The sequence below is a fragment of the Erythrolamprus reginae genome, chromosome 6, assembly GCF_031021105.1.
Source record: "Erythrolamprus reginae isolate rEryReg1 chromosome 6, rEryReg1.hap1, whole genome shotgun sequence".
In the NCBI taxonomy this organism is placed as follows: domain Eukaryota; kingdom Metazoa; phylum Chordata; class Lepidosauria; order Squamata; family Dipsadidae; genus Erythrolamprus; species Erythrolamprus reginae.
The window spans coordinates 36,549,771-36,572,111 of record NC_091955.1 but is presented as its reverse complement, the minus strand read 5'-3'; the positions used below and the strand labels follow the sequence as shown (position 1 = coordinate 36,572,111).

The window sequence follows — 22,341 nt, the reverse complement described above, 5'->3', positions numbered from 1 at the left end:
TATTATTTCTATCAGGATGACTAAGTGTGTTATTCAATGTGTACAGTACAGGTACAGGTAGAGTACAGTACATTAAGGGGATGGGAAATGGTAATTTGTGGGTTGAAAGTGTTGGGACTGAGTGGCATACAGAAGAATGAATGAATGACTGAGTGAATGAAATTCAAACACAGGTGAGGGCTGGGTTTTTTTATTCTGTCATTGTTTAAGTGCTTTTTACGAAAGGAAGGAAGGAGGGAAGGAAGGAGGGAGGGAGAGAAGGGAAGGAAGGAGGGATGGAAGGAAGGAGGGATGGAAGGAGGGAGGGAGAGAAGGGAGGGAAGGAGGGAGGGAGGGAGGGAGGGATGGAAGGAGGGAGGGATGGAAGGAAGGAAGGAGGGAGGGATGGAAGGAGGGAGGGATGGAAGGAGGACATGAGGGCAAACCATCCAGCGTCTAATTGGACTTGAAAATCAGAAGTAGGGGAGGTGTTCTCACTCAGAACTAGAAACATGAGGGCAAATCATCCAGCGTCTAATTGGACTTGAATATTAGAAGTGGGGGAGGTGTTCTCACTCAGAACTAGAAACTTGAGGGCAAAACATCCACGTTCTAATTGTACTTGAATATCAGAAGTGGGAGACATTTTCTCACTCAGAACTAGCAACTTGAGAGGGGAAAACATCCAGGTTCAAATTGGCCTTGAAAATCAGAAGTGACAGAAGTGTTCTCATTCAGAACTAGCAACATGAGAGGACAAAACATCCAGGTTCTAATTGGCCTTGAAAATCAGAAGTAGGGGAAGTGTTCTCATTCAGAACTAGCAACTTGAGAGGACAAAACATCCAGGTTCTAATTCGCCTTGAAAATCAGAACTGGGGGAGGTGTTCTCACTCAGAACTAGCAACTTGAGAGGGCAAAACATCCAGGTTCTAATTGGATTTGAAAATCAGAAGGAGGGGAAGTGTTCTCATTCAGAACTAGCAACTTGAGAGGGCAAAACATCCAGGTTCTAATTGGACTTGAAAATCAGAAGTGACAGAAGTGTTCTCACTCAGAACTAGCAACTTGAGAGGGCAAAACATCCAGGTTCTAATTGGACTTGAAAATCAGAAGTGGGGGAGGTGTTCTCACTCAGAACTAGAAACATGAGGGCAAAACATCCAGCGTCTAATTGGACTTGAATATCAGAAGTGGGGGAGGTGTTCTCACTCAGAACTAGAAACTTGAGGGCAAAAAATCTCCTCTGTTAGCTGTGATAGAGATAGAGGTTTGTAGTAAACAAAGAATTTGGAGGTATAACCCCATTGTCTCAGCAAATGAGGAGAGTAGAATTAAATTACAAAGGGAACTTAATGGATTCTTTTGTATTAATGCAACAGGTGAGGTTAAACAAACAATAGTTTGGGATACACATAAAGCAGTAATGAGGGGCAACTGCATTAGTACTGAAGCTTTTATTAGGAAATCCTGGGATGTTAAGAGGAATAATTTATTAAAAGAAATAGATTTAATCCAAGAAACTTTAAAAATTACAAGAAATAGAGAATGGAATTTATTATTATCATTTAAGAAAAAGAAATTGCAATTACTTGATGAAGAAAGATGGAATAAAATGAATATGATTATGAAACATAGAATTAGAGGGTGGAGTCACAAATCAATGAAGCAAATGGTACATTATTTGAAAAAAAGAAAAGAGAAATCTTACATCTCTGCTTTAAAAGATAAGGATGGTGTAATAAAACGTAGTAATGTAGAAATGGAAAAAATAATGAGAGAATTCTATGGGGAATTATATAAAAAAGAGTATGTTGTTTCGCAAACCTCAGAGGTTAAAAAGAAATTAGAGGAAGAAGATGCCCAAATGTTAAATGCAAAAATTACAAGTGAGGAGATATCTAGAGTTATTAAGGGATTGAAACCGGCCAAAGCTCCTGGTCCAGATGGTTTTACTGCTGAATATTATAAAGTGTATATGAATGAATTATTACCGCATATGGAGAAATTGTTCAATAATGTATTGGAGACTTTTGAAACTCCAAAGACGTGGAAAATGACAGAAATTATAATGGTCCCAAAGCCAGATCGTGATTTAATGGATCCGAGTTCTTATTGCCCCATCAGCCTATTAAATCAAGATTATAAGATATTTATGAAAATATTGGCAAATAGGGTGGAGAATATATTACCAAAAATAATTGGAGAAGATCAATATGGATTTGTGAAAGGAAGGAAAATTTATGAACCAATAAGAAATGTGGCCAATGTTTTACACCATGCTACCAGTACCAAAAGAAAATTATGCATTTTAAAATTAGATGTCTATAAGGCTTTTGACAAAGTTAACCATGACTACCTATTTCAATTATGTAAAGATTTAAATATGGGAAACATATTTTGTAGAGTTATAGAAACAATATATAAGGATAATGTGGCTCAAATTAGAGTAAATGGCAATAGAACAGAAATAGTTAAAATTCAAAATGGAACTAAGCAGGGTTGCCCACTATCCCCAATGTTATTTGCATTAGCAATTGAGACCCTAGCAAACAAAATTAGAAATGATAAGGAATGGAGAGGCTATCAAATAGGGGAATTGGAATTGAAATTAAACTTATTTGCAGATGATGCTATAGTGATGTCTGAAACCCCAATTGAAATGATGAAAAGAATAATGATACTACTTCAGGAATTTAAAGATCAATCTGGACTGAAGGTTAATATAGACAAATCAGAGATAATATGTTTAAATACAGGCCCTAAAGAGCAAATCGAGATTCAAAAAACTTCAGGACTGAAACTAGGTTGTAAAAAAATGAAATATTTGGGAATTTGGTTATTCAAGAATCCAATAAAAATAGCAACGGCCAATTATAACCTAATATGGAAAAAAATCCAGAAGCAGATTAAAAATTGGAAGGGTAAAAAGTTAGGAAGAATGGCTAAGATTAGGGCTCTTAACAGGATGATAATACCAAAAATAATGTATTTGTTTCAGGTTCTACCTGGTAGTTTTCCAGAGGCAAAATTAAGAGAATGGAATAACAGACTAAATTTTTGGATTGAAGGAGATAAAAAACCCAGAATAAGGAAACATTGGCAGAATGCACAAGAGAAAGAGGGGGGGTGGGGCAGCCCATGTCTAGTATTATATAGAAATGCATTTCAAATGGAAAGGTTAATGGAGCTACAGTTATGGGGGGAAAATAAATGGATACGAATAGAAAAAGAAATTAATAATATAAATAATAAAGAACTATTATTTAAAAATTGGAGTAGAATTGAAACCAGTACCTTAAGTGATCCTTTTAAAGCATGTTTAGAAATATGGCTTAAATGGCAGAGGACAAGTGGAATAAAGGTATCCAGGCTATCAACGTTACATGTATTGAATATAGGGGATGACGTTAATCTAAGTAGAATTATTAAAATATTAAATAGTAAAGGAATAACGAGAATTGAGCAATTATATGAGAAAGATGGAAGAGTTAGTAGAACTAGATTGGAATGGTGGATTGGCAAACAGAAATGGTTGCAGATTAATGCAATATGTACATACTTAAACAAAAGTGAGAATAAAGAAGCCTTCTTACGGGAAGAAAATAGTGTAGAAAAAATAATAAGTGAAAAGACAAATGAAAGTAAAGCACAAGCCGGTAGTATATATAGAATGCTATTGCAAATGGAAGAAGAAGTAACAAAAAGTTTAACAAGATGTTGGCAGGATGATTTACAAATAGATGAAAGAGAAATGAAAGAAATAATAGAAAATATATACAAGATTAAAAATACGAGAGTTAGAGAGATGAGAAGAAAAATCTTACATAAATGGTACTATACACCTGTACAAATTGCACACTTCCAGGGGAAAGAGAAGGGCATATGTTGGCACGGATGCCAGAAAAAAGGGATTTTTATGCATATGACTTGGGAGTGTGCAGAAATTCAGAAATTCTGGAATGTAGTCCAGAATGAAATTAATAAAATGTTAAACATTAATTGGATTATTACAAAAGAAATAGCAATTTTAATCAAATATAGAGAACTAGGAGAATTTAAGGAAATTAAAACCGCAGCATTGGAAAGTGCTCAAGCGGTGATGGTATTAGGATGGAAAGATTCTACAAAATGGACACTACAAAATTGGTACTGGTATATGGTGGATCACATACATTTTGAAATTATGGAAATAAGATTAAATAATTTTGATAAGAATAAATTGGAGAAGCTGATGGTGCGATGGAACAAGGTAAAAGATTATATGTTAAGTAGAATCTGTGATGTAAATATGAAAAATAAATTGCAATCACTCTTTTAATAATACTTGATCAAGATAGAGCCAAGGAATAATAGATAAACAATTAAATTTCTTTGAATCCTCTTGTATGGGTGGTGGGGGTGATGGGGTGTGTGTTGTTGTTAGGTGATGGGCACATGCACTGTGCACTGTTATATGTTTGTTTTATGTAAACTTTTAAAAATCAATAAAAAATTATTAAAAAACAAAGAAACAAGTACCACTCGCCAGGATCAGATGGACTACACCCCAGAGTCCTAAAAGAACTGGCAGACACCATCGTGGAACCATTTCTCCTCAGCTATCAAAAATCCTGGACCACAGGAAATCTACCGGAAGACTGGAAACAAGCTGATGTACTCCCCCCCCATCCACAAAAAAGGTAAAAAGACTGACTGAGGTAACTACCGACCAATCAGTCTGACTTCTATACCTGGAGAAATACTGGAGAAAATAATCAAAAAACAACTTTGCCACTACCTAGAAACAAACACGATAATATCAAACAGCCAACCTGGTTTTGTCAGAAGAAAATCATGTCAAACCAATCTCATATCATTTTTCAACACCATGATCAAATCAGTGCAACATGGTTGACCTCATATACTTGGACTTCAGCAAAGTTTTTGATAAAATAGATCACAATCCACAAATTGGGGTAGACTACAACACATGCAGATGGATAAACAGTTGGCTGACCAACCGCACCCAACGAGTTGTCCTAAATGGCTCCAAATCCACATGGAAGAAGGTAGGCAGTGGGGTACCACAGGGTTCTGTCCTGGGCCATGTGGTCAGCCTTGACGAGGGAATAGAAGGGGAACTAATCAAATTTGCAGATGACACCAAGCTGGCGGGGGTAGCCAACACCCTGGAGGGCAGGCTCAAAATACAGAAAGACCTAGACAGATTAACACTATGGGCCCGCACTAACCAAATGATGTTCAACGTCGACAAGAGCAAAGTCCTTCACCTAGGCAAAAAAAACCCTAGACACACATACAGCCTAGGAGAAACCCCCACAGTAGCGACTGTGAAAGAGATCTCGGAGTCTTGGTGGATAATCAACTAAACATGAGCCAGCAATGTGCAGCAGCGGCCAAAAAAGCCAACGCAATCCTAAATTGCATCAACAGGGGAATACACTCCAAAACCAGGGAAGTAATAATACTACTTTACTACGCCCTGGTCAGATCACATCTGGAGTACTGCATCCAGTTCTGGTCACCACACTTCAAAAGAGACATTGAAACTCTGGAGAAGGTGCAGAAAAGAGCAACCAAAATGATTAGTGGACTGGAAACCAAGACTTACGAAGTGAGATTGCATGAACTGGGCATGGATAGCCTAGAGAAAAGGAGGGCCAGAGGGGACATGATATGAGGGGTTGCCACAGAGAGGAGGGGTCACTCTATTCTCCAGGGCACCGGAGGGCCGGACAAGGAACAACGGCTGGAAGCTGACCAAGGAGGGATTCAACCTGGAAATAAGGAAGAACTTCCTGATGGTTGGAGCAATCAACCAGTGGAACAGCCTGCCTGTGGAGGTTGTGAACTCCCCAACTCTGGACACTTTTTAGAGGAAATTGGACTGCCATTTGGCTGGGGTGCTATAGGGTTTCCTGTTGGACTTGATGACCTGCATGGTCCTTTTCAACTCTAACAATCAATCAATCAGTCAATCTCTATAAAATGTCAGGGTTTTTTAAAGTAAAAAGCAACAACGTGATTTGAGAGGACCATTATAACCCACCCTTCCAGTGCTGTGTTGAAGCTGGCATGAAACAGGTTTTCTTTCAAGCAAGATGCTGTGATCTACACAAAAGCAAATTCTTATGTCAACCAGTTCAAGAATTTTTGGATAAATCTAACCCCTGGTTAGAATCAATCGAAGAAGATAAATAAATAATTATGCAGAATTTATAGAATAATTCAAATTTGGATTGACTGCTTATTTCTACATTATTGAAACACTCATGTGAAACATGGTAAAATGGTTGTTCTATATTTTGCATTTTTATTATGAACTGATTTCACTATTAACAATTTTCCCCTTAATTACTAAGATGCTTTTTCTACCATTGTTCATATGAAGATGGAACTTTCTATCCGAACATTATGCCTACCATTAACAAAGACCTACATTTATCAACAGAGGTTTAAAAATGGCAACCTTGAGGTATAGGCAATCTCAAATAGCTAATTTAACTGATAATCTGGCAATCACTGTCATCAACTGCCAATTCAGTCTCAATTTGCTAAGTAGCTAAAACAAGATAACAATTGGACAAAAGCAAAAAGGCCAAATCTGCAAATGATTTTTTTATTAAAAAATTAATATTCACTACTTTCAAAGAGCTTTAGCTTTGTATATGACTTAAACATTAAACACTTCTATGGATGTTGAGAGATGAGGTTAATAAAACAACTGAATAAAACTTAACCAAAATGTCTTTTCACATTATTTTTAGTCAAAGTAAGCAGTTAAAATTATACTACAAAAACAAGACAGCTATGATCACCTGATACTAACCTTCAGTATCTGTAGCACTGCTGATGACATTAGACAATTTAGCTTTTAAACTTGTATAGGTGACATTGGTTTTCCCATGGTTTTGATACCGACCGGTTCCTAGGGATACCACACACTGAAGAGGGACATTTGGCCAAAGACATCTGCATTCATGCACTGCTAATGCTGTAGGATTATTTATAAGAAGCCCTCCATCCTGTGAATAAAATAATAGCAGTAATAATAATGCAAGATGTTAGAGTTGTTGGAAATAATAAAGCAGATGAGAAAATCAATTACATTCAAGGAAAACCAGTATAAGATGTTTTATAGGTGGCACCTGTCGCCGGAAAGACTATCCAAAATGTTCCCGAAAGTCTCTCCGATATGCTGGAAATGCAAAAAAGAAAAAGGTACATTCTACCACCAATAGTGGACTTGTCTAGAGGCTAAAAACTACTGGAACAAGGTGGCTGACTGATTGAAAGAAATAACAAAGGAAGAACTGGAAAAAAACTGAGAATTATATTTATTGGGTATTTTTAACAAAAAAATTTAAAAAGAAGTGAGATATTTGGTCATTCATATTTTGACAGCTGCAAGGATAGCTTATGCTCAACAATGGAAATCTGATAAAATACCGGAAGAAGGTATGATAATTAACAAGGTGTTAGATTGTGCAGAGATGGACAGGATGTTGAAAAAATTAGAAGGGAAAAACGATTCAGAATATTATTAGATATGGGGAAAATTTTATGACTGGCTAGAGGAAAGGACAATGATAAAATAAATTATCAAATTTCATAAGACAGATTTTTTTTTTTAAAGGCAAAAGTAACACAAAGCAATATGTTAACAAAAGAATAACAAGTTATGGGGAAAAAAATCTCCGATTGAACATTTTAAAAGAGTGGGGAAATTACTTTTCCCAAATGTTTTGTTTATATGTTTTGTTTTGTTTACTGTTATGTTTATTTTTCTGTTTGTTTGTTTTTATTTACTTGTACTTATTTTGTTTGCAATGTCTTTGTGTGTATGTATGTATATATAAAAAAGGAAATAATAAACTAGATATAGTAATATCACAATACTATTACAACATACCACTTATCTTTTATGTTACGAGTAAAGTAAATTAAAGAGAAGAAAATAAATGTCACATTTTTCCATATGTTGAACTCTATCACTTGCAGACATTCTCTAACACAGTGATTTTCAACCTTTTTTGAGCCGCGGCACACTTTTTACATTTACAAAATCCTGGGGCACACCACCAACCAAAATGACACAAATCTAATAAATAAATAAATAAATAAATAAATAAATAAATACATACATACATACATACATACATACATACATAAATAACCCCCTCATATATATAATCCCATGTAACATCCCCTTATAAATACAGTCAATCATCAATCATCCCTCCTGAAATTTATACCGCTGTCTCATTTCTGGGTACTTCTCCTGTCTTTCCCCCTTTTCTCTCTCATGTTTCTCATTTCTCTCTCTTCCTCCCTTTTTCCCTCATTCCTTCTCCCTTTCACTTCTCCTCTTTTTCCATCCCTGTCTCTTTCCCCCCCTTATGTGTGTGTATGTATACACACTCCAACCATTTCCAAAACCAGGTGAGGGCTGGGGTTTAATTCTCTTTTATTCTTTTCAAAAACAGGTGAGGGCTGGGGGTTTTTTCTTATTATTTGGGTGCTTTTTACCATATGCTTCAAGAATCACCTCTCTCTCTCTCTTGTTTCTCTCTCCTCTCATTCTCTGCCTCAATCATTTTCTCATTTCTCCTCCCCTTTTTGTTCTCATTTCTCTCTCTCTCTCTCCTTTCCTCTTCCTGTCTCTCTTGCTATCTTTTTTTCTCTCTCTCTCTTGCTTTCTTTCAGTATCTCTTGCTATCTCTTTTTCTCTCTTGCTTTTCTTCTCTCGTGCTTTTTCTTGTTCTTTCTCTCTCTCTGTTGCTCTCTCTCATTCTCTTATTTTCTCTCTCTCTCTCTTTTCTTTCTCTCTCTTTTCTTTCTCTCTCTCTTAGTCTCTCTCTCTCTTGTTCTCTCTTATTTTCTTTCTCTCTCTTTCATGCTTTCTCTCTCTTGTTCTTTATCACTCTCTCTCTCTCTCTCTGTTGCTCTCTCTCGTTCTCTCTCTTCCTTTCTTCTCTGTGGAGGCCAGCGAAGGTTTCCCTTAGTTTGAATGTTCCGAGCAAGCAGCCCCTTTACTGACAGCCCGGGACAGGACTGTAAGAGGGGTAGGCGTTCCCACAGTGCTTGGAGCGGCTAGCGGCCGGATCGCCAGCGCCGCTGCAGCCACCGCTGTGGAAGAAGCCGCACCCCAAAAAAGCTTGAGAGAAGGAAGGATCGGGCTGGCGGGGACAGCCACAAGTGGAAGCCTCAGCCCTGGAGCCCCCTCGCGCCCATGGCTTCTCGTCGATGTCTCTGCCTGCCCGATCCGCTGGAGTGCTAATAGCAGCGGCGGGCAGGAGCCCCCCCCCGCTATTCCCGCCGCCGCCACCGCTATTAGCACTCCCGCGGATCGGGCAGGCAGAGGCATCGATGAGAAGCCATGGGTGCGAGGGGGCTCCAGGGCTGAGGCTTCCACTTGCAGCCCCCCCCCTATTCCCGCCGCCGCCGCTATTAGCACTCCCGATGCCATTGCCACCGTGGGGAGGCAGGGGCAGCCGCGGCTCCCTTTACTCCTACTGCCGCACCTCCCTGCCCCTGCCTCCCCACGGTGCCTCCGGCCAAACGCGCCTCTGGCTTCTCCGCCCTGCCCCATTGCCCGCCCACTCTCCTCCGCCGCCGCCTCCTGCCTTGGGGCGAGGAGTCCGGGACTGTGTGGCTTTGCGCCATGAAGAGAAAACGGCAGCAGGGAAAAGTCGGCCGTTTTCTCTTCATGGCGCAAAGCCACACAGTCCCGGACTCCCGGCCAAACGCGCCCCTGGCTTCTCCCCCCTGCCCCGTTGCCCGCCCGATCCGCCCACTCTCCTCCGCCGCCTCTCGCCGCGGCACACCTGACGGTGTGTCGCGGCACACCAGTGTGCCGCGGCACACCGGTTGGGAAACGCTGCTCTAACAGATGTAAAAAAGCAGTATCTAATCTATTGTTACAAACACTGAAATTAATTCTTTATTAAAAACAACATTTCTTTTTACTACAGCTACAAATATACAAATACTAGCTTATTCAGAAAGTCCTTTGATTAAGCTTTCAATAAATCTACAAAAACTTTTTGACCTTTTTCTGGACCAATTAGTGTATTCTGCCTTCAGCTGTAGTTAAGCATAACAGTAGCTTTTTGGTCCACTTTCTTTTAATTTTGGCAAAAATAAGATTTATCTGTAAACATTGTGTTACTTTATGAATACTGTATGTCCTTTAATTTTGAGTACAACCCTAATTTTTAAAGCTGAATACCAACAGGGTCTATAACTTTTGACAAGGTACAATTCATGAAATTGTAAGACAAATGCAGAAAGCAGCATTCACTGAAGGATCAACTGTCCTAAAAGATATACTTCAGAGAGGCTTCTGGGTGGCGGCAGCTGCAACGGGAGGCAGGGGATGGAGCTCTGTCCCCACACCTTCTTTTTCTACCTGGAGGTTGGATTTTAGCGGTCGGATCAGACTCGGAGGGTCTGATCTGAGAACAGGGGGTCTCTCGGAACCCAAGGAGCAGATCGCCACTGCCCCGAACGGAAGGGATCACCACGCAGCTACAGGGAAGAAGAACTGTACCCCAGCCATGGAGGGCGTCCGGCCATAGCAGCACGATCACCACCAAGAAAATTTTTTAAAAGAAGTCCATCTGAGAAAATAGATCACTGGAGGAAGAGAAGGTAAAAGAAAAAAATACATAAAGCTAAAGGTTCTACGAGATAAGTTTAGCAAAAGAAAATGAAGGTAAGGCGAATGAGAGAAAGTTGACAGATTCAATTGCTGGAGCGAGTGGAAAGTTACAAACCGGAACTCGCTTTTTGGGGGGGATTATAAGAACAAGAACAAAGAAACTACCTAATTGCCCTAATTTTTTATTGGGTGTGTGATCCTATTCCTGGAAAGAACATTATTTTATATAATACCTGAGGGAATAAGATCTGATATTAGAAGGCTGAAGAAATCTGTGGATTGGATTGGGTTTTTTTTACTGGATATATGAAGCTGATGTTACTTTGGGCTTAAAGAGACAGTACGAAATATGTTTGTAACATGGAAGAACACTGAGAACAAAGGGTTAAAATAAATATAGTGGAACAAAACATCTGACTTAGAGAATATTTTTTCTTTTTTCCTAAGATACTAACTGGATAATGTGATTGGATTTGCGATTTTGGACTAATTGGTGAAAATTGGACTGAAGAGGATTAATTAGTGTGAATTTGAAACGCATTCTGGTCTGGACTAAAATATGATTTTTGGAATACCTTTGTAAAAATTGGACTGAACTTTTATATTGGACTATAAATTGAGGACTTTTTTTTGCTTGTGGAGTTTCAGTTGGACTTTTCAAGATTAATTAACTCTTTGTTTATTCAAAACAAGTTTGAAATTTATGGACTAAAAAGACTGAACAGAAAAAGACTGAACAGAATTCTCTGAACTTAAGAAGAATTGGACAAAAAAATACAGTTTAAGTGTATTTGGTTCTATTTCTTTCTTCTCTTTTTTATTGTAATCTCTTTTCTTTTTTTCTTTGCTTAAGAATAGTAAAGAGAGATATGACATCGAAACTTACAAGAAGGTCACTGGGTTGTAGGTTTTGTTCCTTTATGATTTCTATGAAGTGGAATGAGTTTTGTACATGAGACGTGATGGATTCTGCGTAGGGCTGGATTGTTTGGCAAGATTTGGCAAGATTCTGTAGGGGTGAGCCTATGGAGCTGACTATAGGTCTGAGTGGTGTTCCTTCTTTGTGTATTTTGGGGAGGCCATAGAGCAGGGGTCCCCCAACTTTTTACACAGGGGGCCAGTTCACTATCCCTCAGACTGTTGGAGGGCCAGACTATAAAAAAAAACTATGAACAAATCCCTATGCACACTGCACATACTTTATTTTAAAGTAAAAAAAACAGGAATGTACTATTTAGAGTGGGGGAAGAAGTCTGAAATTCATATATGTTTATGTTTTGTTTTTAATTTTCTTTTGTTAACATCTGATTGGCTATACAAGGTTTTCTTGGTTTATAGAAAAATGTATAAAATGTTTATAGAAAAATATATAAAGAAAGAAGAAAGCACTTTGGCATAATGATTAATAAGTTAGAAATATAATTGGTGTTGTACTTTTTGAAGGAACATTAAGGGGGGAATTTAATTAAAAGAAATGTATGTACCTGGATGACAACATTAGAAAAAAAACTTTTGCAACTTTTTGGATGATTGATATTAGTTACTGACAAAATACCGCATTTTATTCAGGGAAAATTAGATGGTACATTGTATTGTTTGAATGTATGTTGAGAGAAAAATTTTAAAAAATTTACACCCCCCCCAAAAGTCCTTCCGTCCTCCGCCCCCTTCCTTCCTTCCTTCCTTCCTTCCTTCCTTTTCCCTCCATTTCTCCTTCCCTCCCTCCCTCCTTTCCACTTCTCTCTTCTCTCTCCCTTTTTTCCTTCTCTCTCATTTGTTTCCTTTCCCTCTCCCTCATTCTTTCCCTCCATCATTTTCTCATTTTTCTCTTTTTCTCTCTCACATTCCCTCCCCCTCTCACTTCTTTTTTCTCTCCCTTTCTTTCTCTTGCTTTCTCTCTCTCTCTCTCCTTTTCTTCTCTCTTACTTTCTCTTTTTTCTTTCTTCTTTTTTTTCCTGCCCTGCAACACCACTCACGCGCACAAATATGTTTTGTGTGCCGCGGGGCGGTCGGCTGCAAGCAGGAGCTCCAAGACGGTGGCACCAGCATCGGGTCACCGTACATTGCTGGCACTGCACTGGGCATGGGCGCGAGACTGGCACTGGCTCGCTGGCTGGGCCGGAACGGAGGTGCCATCCCCATGACCAGCGCAGGGCCAGCATGTATGGCGTCCTGCAACACATCCATCCGCCGCCGGTGCCTTGCAGCCAACCGCCCCGCTGCCGCCCCACGGCTACTGCTCAGTGCCGCTGCTGGTGCTGCCACCTTCGCTGCTTGCCCTGCTGCCCCACACCCGCCAGAACTGCCCAGTGCGGCTGAAGCACGGGGGGGGAGTAGGCACCATCAGGACCCCCCCGCGTACTAACTTGCTGACGGCCACGGCATCCCGGATCGCGGGGAGGGGAGCTCTTCTCCAGCCAGGCGACAGCGAGGCGCTTGGAGCCGGGGGCGATGGGCCTAGCCTCGGCTTGGCCCTGGTGCAGCCGAAGCACGGGGCGGAGTAGGCGGTGGCAGCGGTGGCTACTCCAGGCCTTCCCCCGAGCTGAGCTTCCTTTGGCTTCCTTCGAGGCAGCAGGTGAACTTTGCAGCTTTGCCTCCAAGGAAGCCGAAGAAAGCTCTTTGCAAAGCTGCAAAGCTCACCTGCTGCCTCGAAGGAAGCCAAAGGAAGCTCAGCTCGGGGGTGGGCATGGAGCAGCAGACGCTGCCGCCTACTCCGCCCCGCGCTTCAGCCGCCCCCGGGCCAAGTTAGCTGAGGCTAGGCCTGTCGCCCCTGGCTCCAAGCGTGGGGCCTGGGCGATGTGCGAGCATTAGGAGGGTCTCACCATCGCCTGGCTGGGGAAGAGCTCTCGTCCCCGCGATCCAAGACGACATGGCCATTAACAAGTTAGTGCGCGGGGGGGGTCCTGAGGGCTTGCTTACGGCCCCAGAGGTACTGGCCCTGCAGCGCCTTCAGCACCTCCAGCCGCTCTTGCAGGGCTTCCAGGCTGAGGGCAGAGACCAGCGCCCTACCGACGGGGCGGCAAAGAAGCAAAAAAGTAGCACTCTTCCACACTCTCTCCCCCTCTTTTTCTTGCTTTATTTCTCTCTCTCTCTCTAACTCCCTTTCTATCTCTCCCTCTTTCTCTCTCTCTCTCCCTCTCCGCAGCAGACCCCCCCAACGGAAAAAGTGCCCAAACGCGCGCAAACATCATTGGTGCAAAATCCCTCAAGAAAAAAAAGCAAAAAAGCAGCACTGGAGGGACCAAGACGGTCTGCAGCTGAGCATCTGGAGGAGGAGGAAAGCCAGGGGGCATGGAGGAAAGTGGGCCTGCAATAGGGCAGCAACAGTTTCTCTCCCTAAAGGCGGCAAAGAAAGGGGCCAATTGCAGGCCCACTTTTCTCCCCGCTCCCTGGCTCTCCTCCTCCTCCTTGCCACCGCCAGACGCTCAGCAGCAAAGTGGACAGGAGGTTCAGGAGCTTATTATATAGATCGATAAAATCTTGTACGCTGCCACGGGCCGGATAAATGGCCTCAGCGGGCCACATCCATCCCGCAGGCCTTAGTTTGGGGACCGCTGCCATAGAGCTTGGGGCATCTGGATGATTTTTCTCTGGGGATGATTCTTTGCTGGATTTCTTCACTGATGGGAGAAGCTTTTATTTTGGATTTGGTGGTTTTTTCCAGGTAGGTAGTAGGATCTGTGCTTAGAGGTTTGTAAGCGGGGTCTTGAAGTAGGTTGGATAGTTTGTCTTGGTAGTCAGATGTGTTCATCACCAGAGTGGCATTGCCTTTGTCTGCTGGGAGGATGATTATGTTATTGTCTTTCCTCAAGTCGGTGAGTGCTTTTTGTTCATCTTTATGTAAGTTGCTTCTGGGTGAAATGCTGATATTGGTGACTTCAATTCTGATTTTGTTGGCTTCATCTGGATTGATTTTGGTTAGGATGGCTTCAATTCCACATATGATGTTTTCAGTGGGGATGTGTTTGGGGGCGACTGCAAAGTTGAATCCTTTGTAGAGGAAGTTGGTTTCTGCTGTGGTGAGGGTCCTGTCCGATATATTATGTACTGTATGCTTCATGAGTTGCTGTGGAAAGGGTTTGGGCTTCTAGTGTTTTTCCAAATTGTGGAGTTTCTTGGTATGTATGTCTGTATTGAGGGAGGTTTCTGTTTCAGCTCTCCAGAGGGCTAGTTGTTTGGATTTGTTCCAGAGTATTGGGTATATTCAAATCTCTGACTTGATATTCGGGTTTCTTCCTGTGTAGGATTCAAATCTCTGAATCCTACACGAGAAGAAACCCGAATATGCCAAGACCTTCATACCTGTACCCGTGAAAATCTATGAAAACAAATATCTTACCTCTACGGGGAGGATACCTTCTTGCTGACCAGGATCTACGAGAAACTCGAAGTTCAAAGAGCTACCATCATGTGTGACCTCAAATTCCTATGTAACTGCCGAGACAGAAACTTGATCCCCAAATGCTGCCAACTAAAATTCCATTCTAAAACCCCATCCACTGAACACATCCTGAAAAGAACTGAATTAGCCTTAATCAGAAATGAACTCCACAGGAAATGATTCCTCCTAGACCAAACCAACAAAGACATACTCACTCTTCACCTCAAACTTAGCAATAGAATTCACCCAATACTCTGGGACAAATCCAAACAACTAGCCCTCTGGAGAGCTGAAACAGAAACCTCCCTCAATACAGACATACACACCAAGAATTTCCACAATTTGGAAAAACACCAGGAGCCCAAACCCTTTTCACAGCAACTCATGAATAGTGTTGTGCGAACCCAACAAATTTCGGGTTTGGCGGGTTCGGCTGAATTTGGCAGCGGAGTTCAGGTAAGTTCGCTGAACCCGAACCCGATTTGCCTGGTGCAAAGTATTTCAGCTTTTCCCAAAGTGACCCCACTGGGAAGGAACATGCATTTAGGCTCTCAGAAACAATCTGTGCCAAAAAATAATTTTATTGATAGGCAGCTGCAGTTATACCATTGACAGGATTCGAACCCAGACCACATACAAATATTTCCATAAAAATAAACCTGAATATTTCAGCTTTTCCCAAGGTGACCCACCTGGGAAGGAACATGCATTTAGGCTCTCAGAAACCATCTGTGCCAAAAATAATTATTTTCATGGGCAGCTGCAGTTATACCATTGACAGGATTCAAACCCAGACCACACACAAATATTTCCATAAAAATAAACCTGAATATTTCAGCTTTTCCCAAGGTGACCCACCTGGGAAGGAACATGCATTTAGGCTCTCAGAAACCATCTGAGCCAAAAATAATTATTTTCATGGGCAGCTGCAGTTATACCATTGACAGGATTCGAACCCAGACCACACACAAATATTTCCATAAAAATAAACCTGAATATTTCAGCTTTTCCCAAGGTGACCCCCACTGGGAAGGAACATGCATTTAGGCTCTCAGAAACCATTTGTGCCAAAAATAATTTTATTGATGGGCAGCTGCAGTTATAGCATTGACAGGATTCAAACACAAACTGTGGAAGGGGGCGGCGTACAAATCTAATAAATAAAATAAATAAATCAATACACAAATTTTCACATAAAAATAAACCTGAATATATACATACATACACGAATTTTACAGCTGTCGGGGGGGGAGGTGATGTAGGTGGAAGTGGCAGAGGAGGAGGTGGTGGTGGTGGTGGTAGCAAACACTCTAATCACTCACTCAGGTGGTGGCACAGCCAAGTCCCGTGGGATCCACGCCTGGTTCATTTTAAGGAATGTAAGTATGTCCACATTGTCTGTGGATAGGCAGATCCTTTTGTCAGTGATGACCCCTCCTGCGATGCTGAACACACGGTCGGACAGGACACTTGCTGCAGGGCAGGCCAGAACCTCCAGGACATAGAGGGCAAGCTCTGGCCACGTGTCCAATTTACCCACCCAAAAATTGAAGGGGGTGGAGGCATCACTAAGTACCATGAGACGCGTGGACAGGTAGTCGTCCACCATGTATGTCACATTCGGCCTTCTGGTATTATGGGCCATCACATCCGATGGTGGGGGATGATGGAATAGGTTTTCCCACATTGTGGCCATGTTCATCCTCCCCTGTGAGGTGCTGCCAGTGCCCCTGCTGCATTGATGACTGCGTCCTCCTCCTCCTCCGCGTGCCACCGAGCCCTCCAATTCCTGTGTGAACTCTGCCACTAGTGCGTCCACGAGCGCACACTTGTATACCCTCATTTTACTGGTCCACGTGTTGGTGTTGATGTGGATGCGGGAACTGAGAGCATTGCGCAGTGCACACCTAACTTTCTCCACTACATGTTAGGCCGGGGCAAGGATGGCTTGGCGTGAAAAGTAGTAGTGGCTGGGAACGATGTATTGTGGGGCAGCCACTTCCATAAAATTTTTGAAACTTTCTGTCTCCACCAGATGGTAGGGGAGCATTTCAAATGCCAGCGGCTTTGAAATGCTGGCATTCAGGGTCTGGGCTCGTGGGTAAGATGGGCCGAACATCCGCTTTCTCTCCAAAGTTTGAGGGATGGACAGCTGAAAGCTTCCCTGGGTCGGTATAGACAAGCTTGGCAATGGTGGTGGTGGTGGTGCTGCTGGTGGTGGTGGTGCTGCTGCTGCTGGTGGTGGTGGAGGTGGTGTTGGTGTTGGTGGTGATCCTACATTGTTCCTTTGGGGAGAGACAGGTGGCCTTGTTGTTGGGGAGGCGGTGGCAGGGGCCGAGGCAGCCATAGCAGAAGTGGAAGACCCAGGCATTTGAAATACTTTGAAGGTATTGTTGCCAGCAAAGCTCATGTTTTGTATTCAGGTGCCTGGTCATGCAGGTGGTGCTGAGATTATTAACACCTCTCCCTCGCTTCAGGGACTGGTGGCAGAGCATGCAAATGACCTTTGTCTTGTCATCTGTAAACTGCTTGAAAAAATGCCATGCTCGTGAGAGTCTTTGTGGCACATGTGGCATGCTCGGTCCCTGGCCACGGTGGGCAGTAGTACCAGCAGACTGAGCGCTGAAGGTTTGCAGCCTTCTCCCTCTTCTGCTGGCTGCCTGGGGCTGTGGGACCACCACAGCCTCTTCCTTCTCTGAACTCTGCCGGCCTTCAGTCCATGTAGGATCTAGCACCTCGTCATCACCCCTGGCATCTTCTTCCACCCACTCCTCCCCGCTAGCCTCCCTCTCAGCCTCAACATTGCAGTAAGCTGCAGAAGCAGGGATCTGGGTCTCATCATCCTCCATCATGGTCTTCCCTGATGATGCCCTGGACACCTCCTCGTTCTCCAGCAGAAGCTCTTGGGCATCCGGAAGCCCAAGGTCTGCAACTGGGGATGGGGCAGGTGGACGGCCCATGACATCCCAGTTAGAAGTGTCATCAAAGAGCATTAAAGACTCCACTGCTTGTGGCTGAGACAGCCTTGCTGCTTTGAAGGGGGGGGTGATAATGAGGGCTCTGAACTCGCGGCTGAGCTGGAGTGTGTGGAAGGCAATACCATGGAACTGACAGCGCTGCGTGCCATGTTATCTCCAACTGCCTCGACCTCTTCTTGCATCACCACTCTGGAAGCAGTTTTGGGGCTTGCCAATATAGGCCCCAAACCCAGGCGCCTGATTGCAGCACAGGAAGTTGTATGAGGCGCAGATGTTACACGACCTCTCCTTGCCCCTGCAGCACCAGCTCTATCACCATCAGCATCAGTAGCACCACGGCCACGTCCCTTTTTCACGGCTTTCTTCATGGTTGAAGCCCTGCAGTGACACTGGCCCCAGAAAACTGGGAACAGAAGGTGCGGCGTTCAGGTGGACCCAGAATTGGAAAAATAAATGCCCTGTAAAAATTAAATGCCCAGACAGCAGTAGAGCCCTTGTATTAGGCAGAAAAACAGTAAATTCACAGATACAGGAAGTGGCCCCGTGTTTGACCCAAAATTAAATTGACAGAGAGCAGTAGACGCCTTGTATTAGACAGAAAAAGGAAATGCAGAGAAAGCAAGTGGCCCAGTGTTTGACCCAAAATAAAATGGGCGGAGATCAGTAGTGGCAATGTATGACTGACCCCCCTCCCCCCCATTTTAATTACTGGAATGCCTATATCTATAACTGCTACATGAACCTTTTCCACAAAAAAAGTTTTTTCCCAACAAAATTAGGCACGTACCAGAACCCTTTCAGTGGCAGCCTAAGATGCAGGGAAAGTGGCACCCCAAAAAGCCTCCCCCTTGTTTTCTGTTGGATGGGCAGCTGCATGTGCACTGAGCAACAAAATGGCACAGTTGGGAAGTGCCCCTTTCAGTGGCAGAAACCCTAGGACTCAGGTAAACTGCCAACACAAGTCTTTCACTTTCTTTGTCTTGGATGGGTAGGTGGCTCTGCCCGCAGGAACAAAATGGCACAATTGAGAACTGCCCTTTTGGGACAGAAGAACTGCCCCCTGCCAACACAAGTCTTTTACTTTCTTCGCCTTGGATGGATGGGTGTATCTGCCCTCAGCAACAAAATAAAACAGTTGAGAAATGCAGAAACCCCAAGATTCAGGGGAACTGCAAAAAAAAAGTCTTTTACTTTCTTTGCCTTGGATGGATAGGTGTATCTGCCTTGAGCAACAAAATAAAACAGTTGAGAAATGCCCCTTTCAGTGGCAGAAACCTCAAGATTCAGGGAAACTGCTCTCAAAAAAAATCTCCCATCCTTTTTTCTTGGCTGCCTAGGTGATCTGACCTTTTGAAGACAATGGCACAGTTGAGAAATCTCTTTCAGTGGCAGTAGCCACCAGATGCAGCCTAGGTGATCTCAGAAATCTCCCCAACCTATCTCTCCCTGTCAGCAGCAGCAACAGCACTGTCCCTAACTAACAAATAGCTCTTTTAATGGCAATGGACTGCATGGTCCTGCCTTTTATACAGGCAGGGCCAGGTTTCCCTCCTGACAATCACAGCCATGCGTTCGGCTGGCCAATCACTGGTCAGCAGGATGCATGGCCAATCACAGCCGGTCCTTGCATTTTCTGCCCGGATACAGCATGGCTTCAGCTTACAACAAGGCTGTTGATTAGGGTATCGTGGAGTTCGTTCAAACACCGAACCTGAACACGGACTTTTAAAAAAATTTGGGTTCGGCATGCCGAACAATGCAAAGTTCGGCACGGACCCGAACTATGCAAGTTTCGTTCGCCCAACACTACTCATGAAGCATACAGTACATAATATATCAGACAGGACCCTCACCACAGCAGAAACCAACGTCCTCTCCAAAGGATTCAACATTGCAGTCACCCCCAAATGCATCCCCACTGAAAACATCATATGCAGCGTTGAAGCCACCCTAACCAAAATCAATCTAGATGAAGCCAACAAAATCAGACTTGAAGTCACCAATGTCCTCTGCTCCAGCATTCCACCCAGAAGCAACTTACATAAAGATGAACATAAAGCACTCACCAACTTGAGGAAAGACAATAACATAATCATCCTCCCAGCAGACAAAGGCAATGCCACTGTGGTGATGAACACATCTGACTACCAAGACAAACTATCCAACCTACTCCAAGACCCCGCTTACAAACCTCTAAGCACAAATCCTACTACCTACCTGGAAAAAAACATCAAATCCAAAATAAAAGTTTCTCCCATCAGTGAAGAAATCCAGCAAAGAATCATCCCCAGAGAAAAATCATCCAGTTGCCCCAAGCTCTATGGACTCCCCAAGATACACAAAGAAGGAACACCACTCAGACCCATAGTCAGCTCCATAGGCTCACCCCTACAGAATCTTGCCAAATTTCTTGCCAAACAACTCCAGCCCTACGCAGAATCATGTTTCATGTACAAAACTCATTCCATTTCATAGAAATCATAAAAGAACAAAACCTACAACTCAGTGACCTTCTTGTAAGTTTCAATGTCATATCTCTCTTCACCCAAGTGTCTATTAAAGAAGCCCTGACAGCCATCCAAAACAAATACAACCCCCCTGAAGCACATCTTAAATCTGACCAACCACTGCCAGGCTTAGATATGTAGGTGATACCTTCATAATTTGGCCACATGGGAAAGAAAAACTGGACAGCTTCCTCACACATCACAACAGCCTACACCCCAAAATACAATTCACCATGGAAACAGAAATCAACAACCAACTTCCCTTTCTGGATGTCCTAATCTACAAAAAATCCAATGGCTCCCTAGGACACACCGTCTACCAGAAGAAGACACACACCAACTGCTACTTGAACACTAAATCCCACCACCACAGATCAATTCCGTAGCCAAGACCTTCATCTCCAGAACCAAACACCTAGCCAACAAAGACCACCTGGAAACTGAATTACAGTCTCACAAATGTATTATTTGTTTATTTTTTATTTATTTATTAGATTTGTATGCCGCACCTCTCCAGAGACTCGGAGCGGATCACAACAAAAAAACAGTACAAATCCAATGGTTAAAACAATTTAAAACCCTTAATATAAACAGCAATCAGACATCTCATACAAACCATACATAAAACAAAAGCGCTCCGGGGAATCAATTTCCCCATGCCTGACGACAGAGGTGGGTTTTAAGGAGTTTGCGAAAGGCAAGGAGGGTGGAGGCAATCCTGATCTCCAGGGGGAGTTGATTCCAGAGGGTCGGGGCACAACATCAAGACAGCCTTTGGCACAGATCAAAATATAGGCAACTTCCTACGAAACCCCAAAGACCAGATCCATCAAGAAAACCAAGGAGTTTATCAAATACCATGTAAAATCTGTCCAGATGCATATATTGGAGGAACTAATAGGAGAGTAAATGCACGTGTTGCAGAACAATAAGAATGCATTAAGAAGAAAAAACTTCCTCTGTTTTCCAACACTTCAAAACTACAGGACATGAAACTGATTTTGACAGAACTAAATTAATTTCTAAAATAGAACACTACAACAAAAGAATAATCATGGAAGCCATTGAGATAGAAAAACATCCCCACAATATGAACAAACAGAATGATACCTCCCGCCTACCAGACATCTGGAAACCAGCCCTCATTAACAAAAGTATCCCAGCGATACAAACTGAAACCAGACTCAGAACAACACAGGACACTACAACCAATCACCTCCATTAGACCCAAACCCACACCCACCCTACAGACAAAATACAACCACCACCCAGAAGCCATACTACAGCAGTGCTCCCAACTGTTGCAGCCCCCTCTGACTTGCACACAAAACAAACCAACAAACACCATAAACACATGACCAGACCACAAACCCGCAGCCAAACAAAAATTGTTACACCCCAGACACACATTACAAAACAGCTAAGTAGCCTGCAAGCTCCAACTACTCAGGATATCAAATCCAATCCACAAACATCAACGAATCAGCAATCATCAATTACATCAACGACCCCAGGTGTTACCCCACTGACTCACCAGGAAGCTTCAACACAGCTTGCAGCTACTGAGCCATCAAACCACACCCACCCACCCACTAGTATTTATAGAGGGAAGGCAGCTCAAGTCTTGCTGTGTTTGCCCTAGAACAAGGACAGAAGCACCAGCCTGAAGATGATGAGTGGGACCTTGTCGAAACGTCACCAGAATATGACAAGACCTTTATACCTGTACCCGTGAAAATCTACGAAAACAAATATATATATATATGAACAAGCGTGATGATACTTCCCACCTACCAGACATTTGGAAACCAGCCCTCATTAACAAACATA

At 42.9% G+C, this 22,341-nt stretch overlaps 1 protein-coding gene across 9 annotated transcripts in view; it reads right to left on the bottom strand.

Moving 5' to 3' along the window:
• PNPLA8 (patatin like phospholipase domain containing 8) overlaps window positions 1-22,341 on the bottom strand; it is an 87,330-nt gene that overhangs the window by 5,232 nt on the left and 59,757 nt on the right. For 7 of the 9 annotated variants that reach the window (XM_070755530.1, XM_070755524.1, XM_070755529.1 and 4 more), the window contains one exon: window positions 6,812-7,007. The exons of 1 other annotated variant lie outside the window; for it this stretch is intronic. In XM_070755530.1, the coding sequence (XP_070611631.1) occupies window positions 6,812-7,007 (196 nt within the window). Of the gene's footprint in view, window positions 1-6,031; window positions 6,094-6,811; window positions 7,008-22,341 lie in introns of all 9 variants that reach the window. One more of the 9 variants, XM_070755523.1, reaches the window with a different exon arrangement.